This window comes from Leuresthes tenuis, unplaced genomic scaffold (genome assembly GCF_036924035.1).
Source record: "Leuresthes tenuis unplaced genomic scaffold, fLeuTen1.0.hap1 SCAF_6, whole genome shotgun sequence".
Classification (NCBI taxonomy): Eukaryota; Metazoa; Chordata; class Actinopteri; order Atheriniformes; family Atherinopsidae; genus Leuresthes; species Leuresthes tenuis.
Genome location: NW_027325360.1, coordinates 20,701,377 through 20,716,161, shown reverse-complemented (window position 1 = coordinate 20,716,161; position 14,785 = coordinate 20,701,377). Strand labels below are relative to the sequence as shown.

Here is a 14,785-nt window from a genome sequence, read left to right as displayed (position 1 = left end):
AAGCACTGGCTGATTAAATTCTCCTGCTTTTTCCTTTTTTTATAAAAACTGACAATCCATAACATTCCCACTTCACAATCCTGAAGCGTTCATCTGGATAGTTTCTTCTTTTTCGTCCTTTTGTTTCCCAAGCATGCTCACCAAGCACAACTAGCAACTGTCTGTATGTTGAAGTCCTCACTCAGCCAACGGCTTTTGATCACCTCATTATGTTCAGATCCGTCCTGTCCCTGCCTGTCTGCCTCTCAGTCAGCAGGCAGCTTGTTGACTGTTGCATGACTTTTTAAATTCTTCACTTTGCTTCAGTAAGAGTGGCGTGGTTTATAGACTTTAGATGGCCTGCCTAGTTTGTGGTTTCTCTCCCATTCTCTAATAATATTCAAAGTTCACTACCATCAAAAGTTGAAAAGGAAGAGTTGTTCACGGTGCTTGACAGCGTTAATAAGGATGATAATGATGTCACAGCTGGTGACATCATCACAGTGTGCCAGCCAGCAGAACAAAAGAGGGTTCTGCCTGGTCTTCCCTGGCAGCCTTGGCAGCAGCAGAAAGAGAGCGGGAGAGCTCAAAGACTGATGTATCCATTCGGCTCTGTTTAATTCTGCCTCTCTATTCACATATTCAAATTTTCCTGTGTGAGCATTTGTAAGGAGAAAAACATTTTGATTTGCTCTGCCAACTTTATATCTCTATTACTGCTTGGAATGAAAGCGCTCCGTCACTTCATGCAGGATATCCGGTGATTTGGCTCCCCACTCCAAATCTTTGATGCTATTTAAAATGTATTGTTCTCCCAAGTTGTCCGTGCCCAGTCTTCTCTCTTCTCTTTCTCTCTCCCCCTGCCGTTTTTCTGACTGTCTCCATTTTCTCCTCCCTCATCCTTGCTTTCTTCCTCTCTTGCGTACATCTCTATCTGTCCTTTTGCAGGACTCGGAGAGAAAGGGCTTCATGAACAAGCTTTATGCCATTCAGGACGTGTGCATCAGCGTGCAGAATGCACTGGATGAAGTGGCCTCCTATGGCGAAAGGATAAAGAAGTGAGTCGTAAGCCTGCTCTTCGGCACCCGGCCCGCTTCGCTCTGCTTCCCTCCACATGTCCCAGTGTCTTTTCCACATTGCCAGGATGCACTGCCTCGCCTTGCCAACCTAACTGAGCGTTTACCCAGTGCTGCTGTTAGACAGTGTGACACTCAACCCTGAGACACAAACACAAAGGCTCTTTGTCTTTATGTCCATAACATCTCACTTAGCCCTGCATAACCTTTTAAGTGAATCATTTACACACATTCCTATATATGCATTATGCACATAACTATTTACTGTAGACCCCTGCATCCACACAGAGCTTTTTACATACTGTAGATACTTAAACAAGCAAAGTGAACGCACAATATTTTGTTTCTTTTGACATGAGTGATCAGAGATTCTGTAAAGTTGTAAACTGAACAGAACCATGGACTGTCTTCACCCATACATGTCTACCTGTAAAACTTTAACTGGCTTTTTATTTATCAGCATTTATAGCTAATCATTTTTATCATTCCTTTTTCACCCTTTCCTCCCTTTGCAGCACATTTAACTGGACTGTGCCTTTCTTAAGCTGGCTGGCGATAGTGGCTCTTGGAGTGGCCACCGTCATCATCTATTTCATCCCTCTTAGATTCATTGTGTTGGCCTGGGGTGAGCTAATGCAATATTGCGTAATAAATTTCATGACCTATAGTTAAATTCAATTCATTATCAAAGTAGATCTGTTTCATAGCAATGCTGTTCCATTTTTGCTCCATGCTGCTTTTGTTATACTATATTTGGGAAAAAAGAACAAAGTAGGATTACAGAGAGCAAAACAACCATAAAGGATTTATCAACATATTGAACTTACAGCATTTGCCAATAACCACTTCTCTTTCCCAACTCGTCCCTACAGGGGTGAATAAATTCACCAAGAAGCTGCGAGACCCTTATACCATCGATAACAACGAACTGCTGGATTTTCTGTCCAGAGTGCCCTCAGATGTACAAGTGGTGAGCAAACACTCCATTTTGACATATATTCTGTGGGGCTTGGGCAAGGGTTAGGTCTTAGGGTTTTGTTATCTTCTATATTTCTCTTTTCTTTTCCTTTTGTCCTCACAGCCTCTGGCTCTTCACTGTCAAACTTTCTTGTAGGGTGAATGGACTATTCTTTGTTTTCACCATGCAGACATCTAATCTAATTATTCCATAGCTGTTTCTGTGTTTTCCTATTAATAGCTTCCTTGACTAATTCAATTTCCTCTTACATGGCTCGAGCTGTGTTGTAAGATAACAAGGTTAAGTGAGTTTAGTACCCAGCATATAACTAGGTTGATTGACTCCATACATATACTCGCACACACAATTACAGTTAGGTGTTGTTTCCCAGCAATGCTAGTAATTGGACTAGAGTGTAAATCAACAGGTAACTGGCCCCTTGCGGTTTTGCTTCTACATTAACCGTGAGATCAGATTAACTTTGTGGCTGAAGACTGCAGATGCTTTCTTGGGTAAAATGTACTGTGAGTTTGTTTGTCTGAGCATGTGCCTGTGTGTTAACTATAACATGCTGTGCTACCCAGGACAAAGTGCATTTTAAACAGCAATTAAGCAGCAGCTTGTGAAAGTTGTGGCATTATCCAGCACCAGTGGTGTCCACTGTGACTGTTAAGCCCTGCTGAGCTGAGGTCAATACACAGACACACACTCACACACACAAGCATGCAGATTTACACAGATGCAGGCACAGGCTGAATGACTTGGGGCCTCTGATACGACCAATCCCGGCCACATGAGTGCTGACACACTTCCTCTTTGATCGCTTGTTGCCCGCAACGTCTTTCATCTTTACAGGGTCATAATCCATGCTCCCTTACTCGCCCCCTGCGCTCTCCCCCTTTCAGCCCTGCACAGTTTTGTAGTTTACAGGGGCCTGCTGCAGCAGCAGGCACAGAGCAAACCATGGACTTAAATGAGCCCAAGCTGTCCCCTCCGGTGAAGTGCAACCACCTTACACACCTGAAGCCTGGAGGTGTGTATTGTGTAAGGGGCCCAAGCCTGGCAGGTACGAGGCCTTTACAAGGGTCCTAATGAGGGCCTGCTGGCTAAGGAAGGTGGGAGCAGACGTGCTCTGGTCTAGTGCCTGTGTTTCTGGAGTTGGGACTACTATATAAGTAATACTGTAAGTGTTACTGTATTTTTTTGCTGCAGCTGTTGGAATAATAATTGTTGCCAGATTTCATTGAGAAAGATGAATGTATAATAGGTTGCTGGTTCAATCTCCAATTTCCCAAGTCTACATGTTGGAGAAAAGTCATTCAAGATACTTAACCCCACGGTGCCTCCCAATGTGTTCCTCTTTTGTAAGTCATTTTGGATAAAAGTGTCCTCTAAATGTAATATCTTGAATATAGGAAAAGGAGATAAGACAAAGTACAAGAAGAGTTGATTAATTATTTGATATGACTCAGAGGTTGTATATGTACCAGAAAGAGACATTCAGGTAAGTTCAAACTCAACATTTTACGATCACTTGTTCGCTGACTCTTAAGGTTAGTTTTCTGAGAAGACACCCTGCTCTGCGGTCGTTGGCTAAAAACAGACCAGAATGTTCCGCTTTGTTGTGCACCCTGCCTCTACCTCCGGTGGTGGGTTCACCTCATTGCCTGCCCCAGCCTTACTGGGTCATAGACTTCAGTCAGTATTAAGCCCTTGTGGCTTTTGGATGATGCGGAGAGCTGCTGGGGTCCAAATGGAGCATCCCCTCACAAGCACGTGTCTATGGTACACTTTGGCATAGGTACCCAGGCACACTATGCCAGACATCATGGATGACTAATGAAGTGCTATTTCAGGGCCGCAGTGTGACCTCACACACATACATAATCACACACACACACAAGTTCTCCCAGCAGTTGTGCACATGAGGTATGTTGGAGGTGTTTCAGCGCACTGTTCCACATCATTTAGAGGTGCTTCAGTGCGACCAGAACTGATGAAGATCTAATGACTTTATATACAAAGGGCAGGCACACTGGAGCAACTTAAACAGCTTTACAACACTACAGCAACGGTGGAATAACTTCTCGATTTTCTCATAGTGTCTTTTTTATTCTTCATTTTTTTCATTTTATAGTGTGCAAGAATCTTTAACCCGTATTTATTTGTCATCCATTTTCCATGTAACAGAAAACACTTTAATTGATCAAATGAAGCTCCTGAAACCACTGATGCTTGGCCCATAACAACACTGCCAAACACCTTTTAAAAACTTAATCCCCAGTGGAGCATGGAAGCTGCAATTCCTTTTATCACCTGAATAGTTTGCTTAAATCATTATCTCCCTCTGTGAGCAGCCATTTTAATGGCTGGCATGGTGTTTTAATGTTTCTGTTTGAAAGACTCATTGTCCCTTTCTGGATAACGTTTTTTTTGTATCTGGTTTGCATCTTTTAACAGTGCAAGCCATCTTTACAATCATCATGAGGGAATCTTTCATTTCTTCATAAACAAGGCCAAACTCAACACCCTCACAGTGTGAAATATTCCCTACCTTGCATTAGAGATGTGGCAGTGCACGAGCATGTTTTATGACACCATTAGGAATGTGAGCTGGGGAGTGCATAAGTAGGGCCAAGGCAATTAGCATGCCAAGTGGCCCCTTTATGATAGGTGTAAAGGCGTTGGATCAAATCCCCAGTACAAAAATAAGCATGAATTCCAATTTAAGGCCTAATGAACAACGGGGAGTCAGGTTAATATTTTTAGGCAACATTTATGCTTGCAATGAAACCTCAGTGGAAATACTGGGAGCAAAGGCAGGACAGTTAAAGGTTGAAGCATTGCCAGATGCCATCAGTCAAGTCATCTGAAGGTGTCTCTCCCCTTCGCTCCGCTTCGCCCCTCCCCTCTTTAGAGACAAATTTAACAATTTCACTGCAAATTGAATGTATGTGTCTTGTCACTGCAGCTAATGGGCAAAACTTTTTTGTTCGCTTTATTTGTTTCTTTGCGTTTACTGGCTTATGCCACCTTGGTATGCCATTTCTTTGAACCTAGTAAAATATTCGGGAGCTGAATCCTCCAATCTGCAGATGTATGAATGGCACACATTAGCATTTGCTGGAAACATTTAATAACCCTCATGCTCCATTAGGTGTCACCTGAGATGAAATCCACTGAGTTCTGTGCTCTCTGCAAAAAAGACAGAAGAGAAGAATGATGCAGTATCATTAAAGTTATGCTCCCATTTCCTTTTTTGAATTTGTTTATTTACTGGCTTATCTGCCTTTTTCTGCTCACTGTCACCCACTTTGTCTGTCTGCCCACACTGGCTTCATCAAAAAACTGTCAAAAGGTTCAATGTGAGAAGGAGAAAGAGAATGAAAGACAGTGAGGGATAGAGAGAGGAGCAGGTCCCGGGATGCTTTGTGGGTAACACTGTTAAACGAAGCACGACGCGCAGTACACGGCACCCCTTCAGCAGAGCACACTTCAAAGCCTGTTTTTGCACTTGTACTGTCAACATTTGGGAGAGGAGAGGAGCGAGGGTAAAGCAGCCTTTGAGCAGCGTTGGGTCTTAACACACCTCTTCTCCTGCCTGTGTTCCCTTTAAGCTCCCCACTTGTGTTCCAAATTGGTTACGTGCTTGCTGCATTACCTCACTTTTTACTTTTACCCAATTTTGATATCTTTTATTTTGCGAACGTCCCACTTTCTCCTCGCCTCCTTTGCCTTTTCTTCTGTTTTGACTTTAACTAGCTCTTGTTGTCTGCATTGGTTTGGTGCCTGTGTGTATTTGCATGCGTGTGCGTGTTATTAAGTGAGGTGAGCGGGGAGCCAAGGGTGTAGCATCAGGCAGGCCTGTCACCTGCAAGGTGGAATTGAACCTGTGACGCCTGAGCCCCATTTCTCCTGGCTGGCAGTTCTTCACAAAGAGAACTCTTGTTTGATTGAAATATTGTTGTTTTTTTTTCTCTGCACCATTTCTTTTTGTTGATCCCCTTCGCTACTCTTTATGAGAAACAAAACCATACTTTCTACTGACAGGCAAACTTTTCTTTGTTTGCATGCACTCACAAAGAGTTTTGTTTGGACAGGAATGTCAACATGCAGAATTAGATTGCTATGTTCCTTATTTGCTGCTGTAGGCGTTTGGCCCTCTAAGTGAGACCAATGATATCAAATGATCCCATACAATAGCTGCCCTACTTTTGGATTTCTGTCTGCTTGTTAAAAGCTACCAGAGCAACATTAAAAAAGTTCCTTATAAAGAAAAATTTAAAGAAAAATTGATTTTTTTAAAAAAATTTGCTTGTAGTTATTTGACAGAGATATTTCACTGTAATTATGCTACATACAGATGTGCAGTTTTTCCCTTCTCTCAAAAGTGAAATAATTGTTCAGTCATTCACTCAATTGTTCTTCCATGGACGCACCACTGTCATTGATCGCAGTCAGTGTGGGCACTCAGCCAGGGCTGTCATAGTCCCAACACACATGTATGCACAGATGGGGCCACATAAACCCCTCTCTGTCCCCTGGGTTTTTGTTCTGTTGTTTGCTTTATTTGGCAGGTCTATAAAAGGATCCACACCCACATGAGAACAGTATCTGTCATCACCAGAGTGTCCACAGATCTTCCTCCTTCTCACCCAGTCTCTTCTTCACTCTCATTGCTTTTTCTCCCGTTTCCTTTGTTAGTTTGTCCCGCTCTCTGCCCCTTCCTTTCTTGATCTTGTTGTCTGTTTCAGCCCCTCCTTTGTCTTGCTTCCTATCACTATTTTCTCTCTTTTTTTCTCCATCTGGATTTCTTCAGACCATGTCTTACACTCTCTTCTTCCTCACTGTATCAAACAAGATGTTGTATTTGTACAGCTGTTCAGGAGGATGTTAGTTTGCCTTGTGAACTGGGAGGAGGATTCAGATCTGAATCAGGGCAGTATGGCTGCCTAGCGAGGCGTAGAGAGCAACACATGCTGGTCTAACCACTCTGTAAGCACCTTAACATTGGTGACCACCACTGTGAGACAGAGTAGGGCAAAACACAAGTGACTAGTAGGTGTTAAATGTGAGGACTTTATGGGATTTTAAGGATACAAAGGTGACAAGGCTCCTTTCTTGTGTGATGTGGGAAGTGTTGAGTGTGCCTATGTGTTCCCTTTGTTGGTATTCATTTGTGTAGGCATGACACTTCATTGTTGTGCAGAAACACACAGATACTGTTTCCTTTGCATCTAGTATTTGTGGGTTGCAGGTAGGGGATCCAAATGCTTCATTGAACCAACAGTGGGAACCAGCACAAGATGGATGATAAAGGCTTGTTGCCAACCAGTGCTGAGATGCTGCAGTTCCCGTCCACAGTAGACACCACAAGACAGAACAGAGATACCATATTGACGTCAGTTTGCTGTCTGTCTGAAGAATCAGAGAAAGTGTCAGTCAGTCCGACAGGCAGAGTAGCCTATAGTACATCAACTTTGGAGAGATTCTTCGGATGATGCTGGCTCTTTGGTGCTGGGACTGTTATGTCTATTTTTCTATTAGTATTCTGATTCTGTGGCTAGTGCTTGTCAGTTTCTTGAATCTGTCGAGGCTAGCAACTGTATTTGTGTGTGCATGTGAGTACAATTGAAAGTGAGCGTCTGCCAGTGACAGTCTTTGGTTGTTGATGCTCAGCCACTGTGGTGCTGTAGCATTTCTGTGTCCATCACTTGCACATAAGAACAGTTTTTGTCTTAAGATCTGCTCAACATCTATGCAACGATTTATGGGAAGTGAGAATCAGTTACTGTTTGGAGAAATACGTGAAACTTCCTCATTTATGTTACGGAACATCATATAAAGTTATAAATCAAGATCATATGATCAACATTGACTCCTTTAAGTTAGTAGTGACAAAGAACTGATATAAAAGTAGTTATCGGCTGGAGCCTATCCCAGCTGCCATCAGGTGAGAGGCAGGATACATCCTGGACAGGTTGCCAGTCACTCACAGCTGGAATACTCAGCTGGGAGCATTTACTTCATGTAGTCTACTGTTTCCCTGGAAACCTCAGAGTCAGTGGGGCTCCTGGAGGTCACTGGTTCAAATCAGGAAATATTCCAGACCATTACCCTCTCATAAAAACTCATCTATTTGTTTCTTTGATAGATAAGGCACATTGTCAGCTCTTGCCAATGCGCAGAGCCAAACTGTTTCCTTTGTTATTACAGTTTTTTTATGCTGACCTAACCCACAGCTGGCTACAACTTCAGCTTCATCTGACACACATGGCAGCAGTATGACCTTTCTCATTTAAGTTTCAGCAGGAAAGTATGAAAGTCATTTTCCCAAATGTTAAACTGTTGAGTTACAGTTAAGGCTAAGAATGGCCATGGTCTACGTAGATGCGTATCAAGTCATAGAATGCAGGTCAGCTCACACTTACATAGACTTAATTAGCATGAGGTAAATCATGAAATGAAATACTGTGAATATAGTTTGATGCCTTGAATATTTCCCTCCTGGTTCTTTTTGCTGTGTTAGTTCAAATGTGCTCTTTGTTGGAAAACAAAGTTTAAAACGTAAAAAAAAGATTCAGCTTGACATATAAGCAGATACAAAAAAGGAATGCCTATGGCATTATATTATAAAACACCTATGTGCTAGAAGTATACAGTTAAACTTTATGGGCAAGCCAGATTTTCTTATAATACCACTGTGTGCCACTAGATGGAATGTGAGTTGCCATAGTGTCTTGTATGCCCCGGAGCCAAAACAAGAGGAAGAAGCAATATCAAACAAACTAACTGCTGGCTAACATAGCATAGAGTGTGTCCCCCCAAATAAATTGCTTTCAGCAGCAAAAATAAAAAGTGACAGGCAAGAAAAAACAAGAGTAAATATTGGTGTTACTTTTCGTGGAAAGGACAACAGTGTTGGCATATGTGCTAAAAACTGTGCTATTTATATCAAGGAAAATGCCCTCATCTTATCGTTAGTTGTCAGTTAGCTGTTAATGATTTTTCAGGTAAATTTGAATTCACGGGCAACAAATCCAATGATGAAGAGAAGGTTGTGGATAAAAAAATGAGCGGAAAAAACTTTCTGAATGTCAAATTTTACAGCAATGTTTTTCATTTAAAAAGGAAAATAACAGTTTCCTGTCTAATTTTTATATATATATAATTTTTGAATTTCACATTGAAGCACAGTCTACATATTGTTTGTATGGGCTGGCATCCAGAACTACCTGTTTCACAAACCACAATCTGTTTTGATGTGTGATTGTGGTTTTCGTCATGCAACACAATGGCATCCTCATTTCAGCTTGATTATGTCGATTTTGGAGCAGAGTCCTCTTTATTTGATGGAAGCCTCCCAGTTCATGGCGATTTAAAACTTGTATGATGGTGACTTAGCAGCGTGCAGCTCATAAGTCTTTGCCCCTCTGGTTCCTGGGTTGTCTCAACATCAATTTCCTCTCAGCAAAGGGTAGCTGGTTGAGTTTTTTCTACTCTGAGTAGCTTCAATAATTAGTGTTTAAATACAACAGTTACAAACTGAGGATCTTGGAATATGCTTCTGATAGAATATGTCTCTAGGGGACATTCCTGGCTTACATAAATCTATAGTCTTCTTTGTGTACCGTGTGTTGGTTCATTCAATGAGTGCTGTCAAATAAACCTTTTTTTATGTCAGCACAGAGAAGCTACCAGCTGCTGTCAATCATGACAACTAGCAAGAAGTTAAGAGGTCTCGGAAACTTTTTGGAACCTATAAAACCACTAAATTAGTAATCTAAATCTATATATTTACATTTTTGAGCTTATGTATATACAATTGACCATGCTGATTTTAGTAAAACTATGATCAATAACTTTTTGAATATAGAAATAAGTAATAAAAAAAACCTGAAATCCCAAAACGACCCTCATGTCCAGCCACGTCCACTCTGAGTTCATGTAAACCGGATCTGTAAGCTGAGGACTGGAAAGCCTGTATGGAAACAGAAACCTCCTCAGGCAGAGGTCATCATCAGCATCAGCTTGTTACTCAAAAGATGGAAAGTTCTGCATAGACAGACTGCTCTGTCTGACAGCAACTCAGACAGCCTGGGTTAAGAGGAAAAGATGTTGGAGAGTACATTGTCAACTTATTTTGGTTTGTAACTTGAGTGAGGCAAACACTGTGAATAGTTACAGTGTGCTGGTGTGTAAATCTCCCATGCCAGGAAATTATTCAACAGTTGGCTAAATTAATGATTGTGTCTCTAATTCAATTCCCTGTCATATTACCTCCTGATATATTGGCATTTTTTTCTGAATACTGAAAGGGTTATGATGCATTTTGTTCATTCTGCTGCCTGTCTCCCTCCCCTTTGCTCTGCCCTTTCTCTTCTCCCCATCTTGCTATGTTGAGATGACTGTTGTCTCTCCAAGCTTTCCCATGAGCCCTTGCCCTGTTCTTTGTTTGTTTGTGTGATCCCTTCCCTTAGGCCACTGTTACATATCTGTGGAAATATGTGTGTACGTGTATTTTTGTGTTGTGTCTTTGAGTGTTTTTGGAGCTTTGAACAGTGTACATATACTGCGTTTGTGCGTGCACACGTGAGAGTCTGCATCTGTGCGTGCACGTTGTAATCAGTGTGTAATCCCTTCCCTGAGGCCACTGTTCCACGCAGCTGGACCGGAGCCTCTGGAGGGTCTCTATGCTATTCAAGCATCCTTTGCTCTTTCCACCTGACCGGGTGGTGTGTGTGTGTGTGTGTGTGTGTGCCCGTGTGCATGTCTCTGTGTGTGTTTTAACAGGTGCAGTACCGAGAGCTGAAACTGGATCCCAATCCCAGTCCAAATAAAAGGAAGAAAAACAACCCCGGGTAGATCGCTGCGTCCGCCCACCGACTCCTCTCTTCTCCACTTCTCTCCTGTTGGTCTATTGCTGGACACCGAGGAGCAGAGGAAGGCTGCTCTTGAGCAGCTTATCTCAACTATCCTTCCTTTTTTTTTAACTTTTTTCCCCATTTCGTTCTCTTAAATTTAACTTCTGTCTTTATTTTTCATTGTGTACCATGCAGTTTCCTGATGTGTCATTTTTTACGACACAAGATCAGTGCAAGAGAACTCTAAAATGATCATTCTGACATAATGCTTTTGATTGTAAAGGCATATATTGATGGCATTATGGATAGAATGATTTTTATATGCGCTATATGAGCTGCTCCTGACAACCCAGATTATTCACTTTTCCAAAATGAAGTATTTGTGTTCATCCAAGTTTATAGAAATACAGGCCTTATATATTTCTGCATCATAGCTTAGTATTTATTTAGTTGATACAGTAGTTGTAAAATAATTTTGGTAAAATGTTTATATTTTCTAATTGTTTTTGTACTGAAGTATTTTTTGTTTTCATCCCCTCTTGGAGTTAGTAATAATGATATGCTCACTGGAAGTTATTTGGATTGTCTCCACTTTAACCAACCGGCCAAGTTGATTAGCAATTATGGCGGTAGCCTGCAGATATGTGTCCTCTGCACATCACAAATCTGGACCGACAGGCTGTGGTTTTGTGTCGGTACCTGTTTGTGCTTGAACACAATAGCCAAAGTAGTTTTTTCTTAAAATATATTACTTCCTGTATGAACAATGTTGGGTATAAGGCAATTTATATGCCACCAGTTCATGAGATGTGAGGATAATCTATCTTTTTTTTTAACCCCTTAATGTCAAGTGAACATCCTCAGTCAGTCAGAGAGACACCTCCCCTGGCTGTGACGAGGCACAGCAGACTGGGCCTGCTGTCGTGGTGTTAATATAGATGTCACCCAGTCTATGCAGAGTGTCATCAGGCAGGCCTTTAGGCAGCCACAGCCCTAATCTTGTTTGAAAGGCTGGTCTCCTTCCCTCTCATCTCCCCGTGTGTTTGCCTTGGCGGCCACACATGAAAGCATTTACACACAAACGCACGTACACACTTCTGTGTGCGCATGCATGCAGACACAAAAAGATCCATCCTCTCAGGAGAGTTCACATCTCCACTAAGAAATCTTGCATACTCTAACTACTTGCTTGCAGATGAAAACATAACGTCGTACTTGAGCAGGAATATTCTCTCCCTCTCAGGCGCACACACAAACTGACACACAAACACAAACATGCTCTCTGTGATGTATCGCCCGAGGCTGGCCGCCCTCTCCATCTGCCCCACCTCCTGTGCCCACAGCTCAACTTTGATCAGCCTTAACAGAGACAGAGGCTTGTATGTGTGAGCTGTGTATGCACTGAGTAAGAGTGTTTGCATATACATGTTTACGCAATCAAAGACATGTTGCTTCTCTCAGCGTTGGTGTGTTACAATTATATCTCCCCTCCAGCTGTAGACTGATGCCTAGATTTAGTCACAGAGTGAGTGTATGAGCGTTTGTTTGTGTACGAGTGTGTGTGTTGTGCAGCAGAAGCGCCAGCTGTTATTTGGTGTCGAGTTTGCTGATATGCTAGATGAGCAGCAAGTCATTGTGTGACAAGACAAGATTCCAAGGGGACTTAGGCCTGAGATGTCAGGGATGAAGGAATGTGTGTGTGTGTGTGTGTTTTTTTTGCTATTTCAGATCCCACTTCCCGTCACGCTTTCCTCCGTTTGCTCTCTCTGCGGTTCCCTCATTCGTCAGCAAGCAGGGTTGCGACCCTGTCTGAAGGGACGGTCTCCTGGGCTTCTCAACGAGCATCTCTTGAAAGATCACAGCACAGGCTACGTTTGAGGAGGTCTCCTCTCATCCTATTGATCCCTGCCTCCATTTCCCCCTGCCTCTACTTCTCTCGGCTCCCTCTCCCCCTTTTGTCTGCCTGTCTTTAACACTTTAAACCCTCTGCTCACTGCAGCTAGAGCTCTCCTCTGCCATTTTGTCATCCTCTTACCTCATCTGTCCGTCTCCGTACCATCATCTCTATCCTCTCATGCTCCTTCCCTCCTCATCCATCCATCTTCATGCTTAAATTAGCAGGCTCGGATCTATCACTTCAGAGTGCCACTGATTTTCTTTTCTTTTCTTTTTTAAATCCACTTGAAAGACAGTAACACACCGTCCCCTGAGAGCAGCGCCACAAACTGATTAAAACCTCAACAAATAACTCTGCGACTGAAGAGGTGTTTTGATTCATTTTTTTTTTATAATGCCTGAAGGGACTGCTTGAATACCTGATATGTATGTGTCTTCTGCCGTATGTAGTCATTTTACATTATATCGTGATGTCTGTCGTGTGGTACTGCATCCAACTATTGTGTAGTTTTTGGTTATTTAAGTGGTTTTGGTTCTGTTTTGAAGCAAACCAAAGTGTTTTTATTTTTTATGACGTAGGGAAGAGAAATCACAAGAATGTATCAGACTGACAGTTGTAAAGGAAAAGAAGCGCTTTTATTTGCACCATGTTGAAAGGAGACTATTTATTTTTTAAAGGATACTGTACATAGCTACTGCTGATTAATTTATGGTTGTGTTTTATACAGTATGCCTGTTGATGGTCTGGTGATAATATTGTAAAGTAGGTGTATGCCTGCCTCATTTTTTTAAGATCTGTCTTCTCCGCCTGCAATGTTGCCTGCTTTTGACATCATCTTCATGTGCCCTGTTCCGACCAATGACAACTTCAGACAGGATTGCTGTAAGAGCTGAGTCATGGTTGGGTCAGGAGGGGAAATTATGATGTGTATCTCTGATTTTGAGTAATGAAATGCATCTGATGTCTGTGGATGATTTTGGGAGAAAAAGAAAACAAACAAGATTAAATATTTTTGTCATCTTCAGAGTGTCTGGATTATTGCAGCAATTGTTTTCTGCACAGACAAGCTCATTTTCTAAGCAACACTGGAGACCACAGCAAAGAGATAGAAGATGGGGTCCCTCATCTCAGTCCTGGATACCAGCTATGCTCATGTTCACATTCCAGGTTCAATTTCCTCATCTCCCTTGCAGCCTTGTCCACTTAAGTCATGCCAACAATTGGCCCTAAGGCTCTTCCTTTTTTCTGTTGAGCGGTGTGAAACGTTTAATTTTCCTGCTTTCCAGGGTTTCCTTTAGTTTTTTTTTACATTTGAATGCAAAAATGAGTAAACTTTTTAAATGACTAGAAGATTAACTGATCTCCAAAATATATTAAGTAAAAGATAAGTTTTAAGCAAGTTTAGCCAGGAAGGAGATAGCAAACAGTTTTCAAGCAGCCATTTCCTTAGTTCATAATGTAATTATAAAATGGCAGAAAAGTGGAATGGTGCAGGTCACACTGAGGTCTTGATGTTCAAGAGCACTTTCAGAGAGCTGCTTGTTGCATTGGTGGTGAGGCAAATAAAAACCCTAGTTTTGACTGCAAAAGACTTGAGATGGATGTTGGAGCTGTGTTGGATCATTCTACTTTGCAACCATATCTGCACATACATGTCCTTCATGCCTGAAAAAACATGCTAATTTCATGACAAAAAATCTGCAGCTGTTAAGCACGGGGACTGATCATGCTTTGTTGCTTTGTGTTGCAGCCATTGGCATAAGGAACATTTCACTGCTGGAGGAAAGAACGATATAAATTAAACACTGACAAACATCTGTGGGGAAAAAAAAGGGTGTTCTGCAGTAGGATAATTATTCTACAGGCATAAACTGAAGATTTTCCCATGGCCCTCACAGTTTCTCAGCTCTACATACTCAAATGACCAAACATCTCAGACTTTGAGCTGCTATAAAAGTATTTTGTATTTGCCAGACAAGGTGTTACTTGCCATCCTAACTTTTAGTTTGAG

At 41.9% G+C, this 14,785-nt stretch overlaps 1 protein-coding gene across 5 annotated transcripts in view; it reads left to right on the top strand.

Annotated features, from left to right (window-relative positions):
- mctp1a (multiple C2 domains, transmembrane 1a) overlaps nt 1–13,798 on the top strand; it is a 123,745-nt gene extending 109,947 nt beyond the window's left edge. For all 5 annotated transcript variants that reach the window (XM_072388138.1, XM_072388136.1, XM_072388137.1 and 2 more), the window contains 4 exons: nt 928–1,037; nt 1,571–1,680; nt 1,928–2,025; nt 10,807–13,798. In XM_072388138.1, the coding sequence (XP_072244239.1) occupies nt 928–1,037; nt 1,571–1,680; nt 1,928–2,025; nt 10,807–10,878 (390 nt within the window). In that variant the 3' untranslated portion in view covers nt 10,879–13,798. The remainder of the gene's footprint in view (nt 1–927; nt 1,038–1,570; nt 1,681–1,927; nt 2,026–10,806) is intronic.
- The last annotated feature ends 987 nt before the right edge of the window (nt 13,799–14,785 follow it).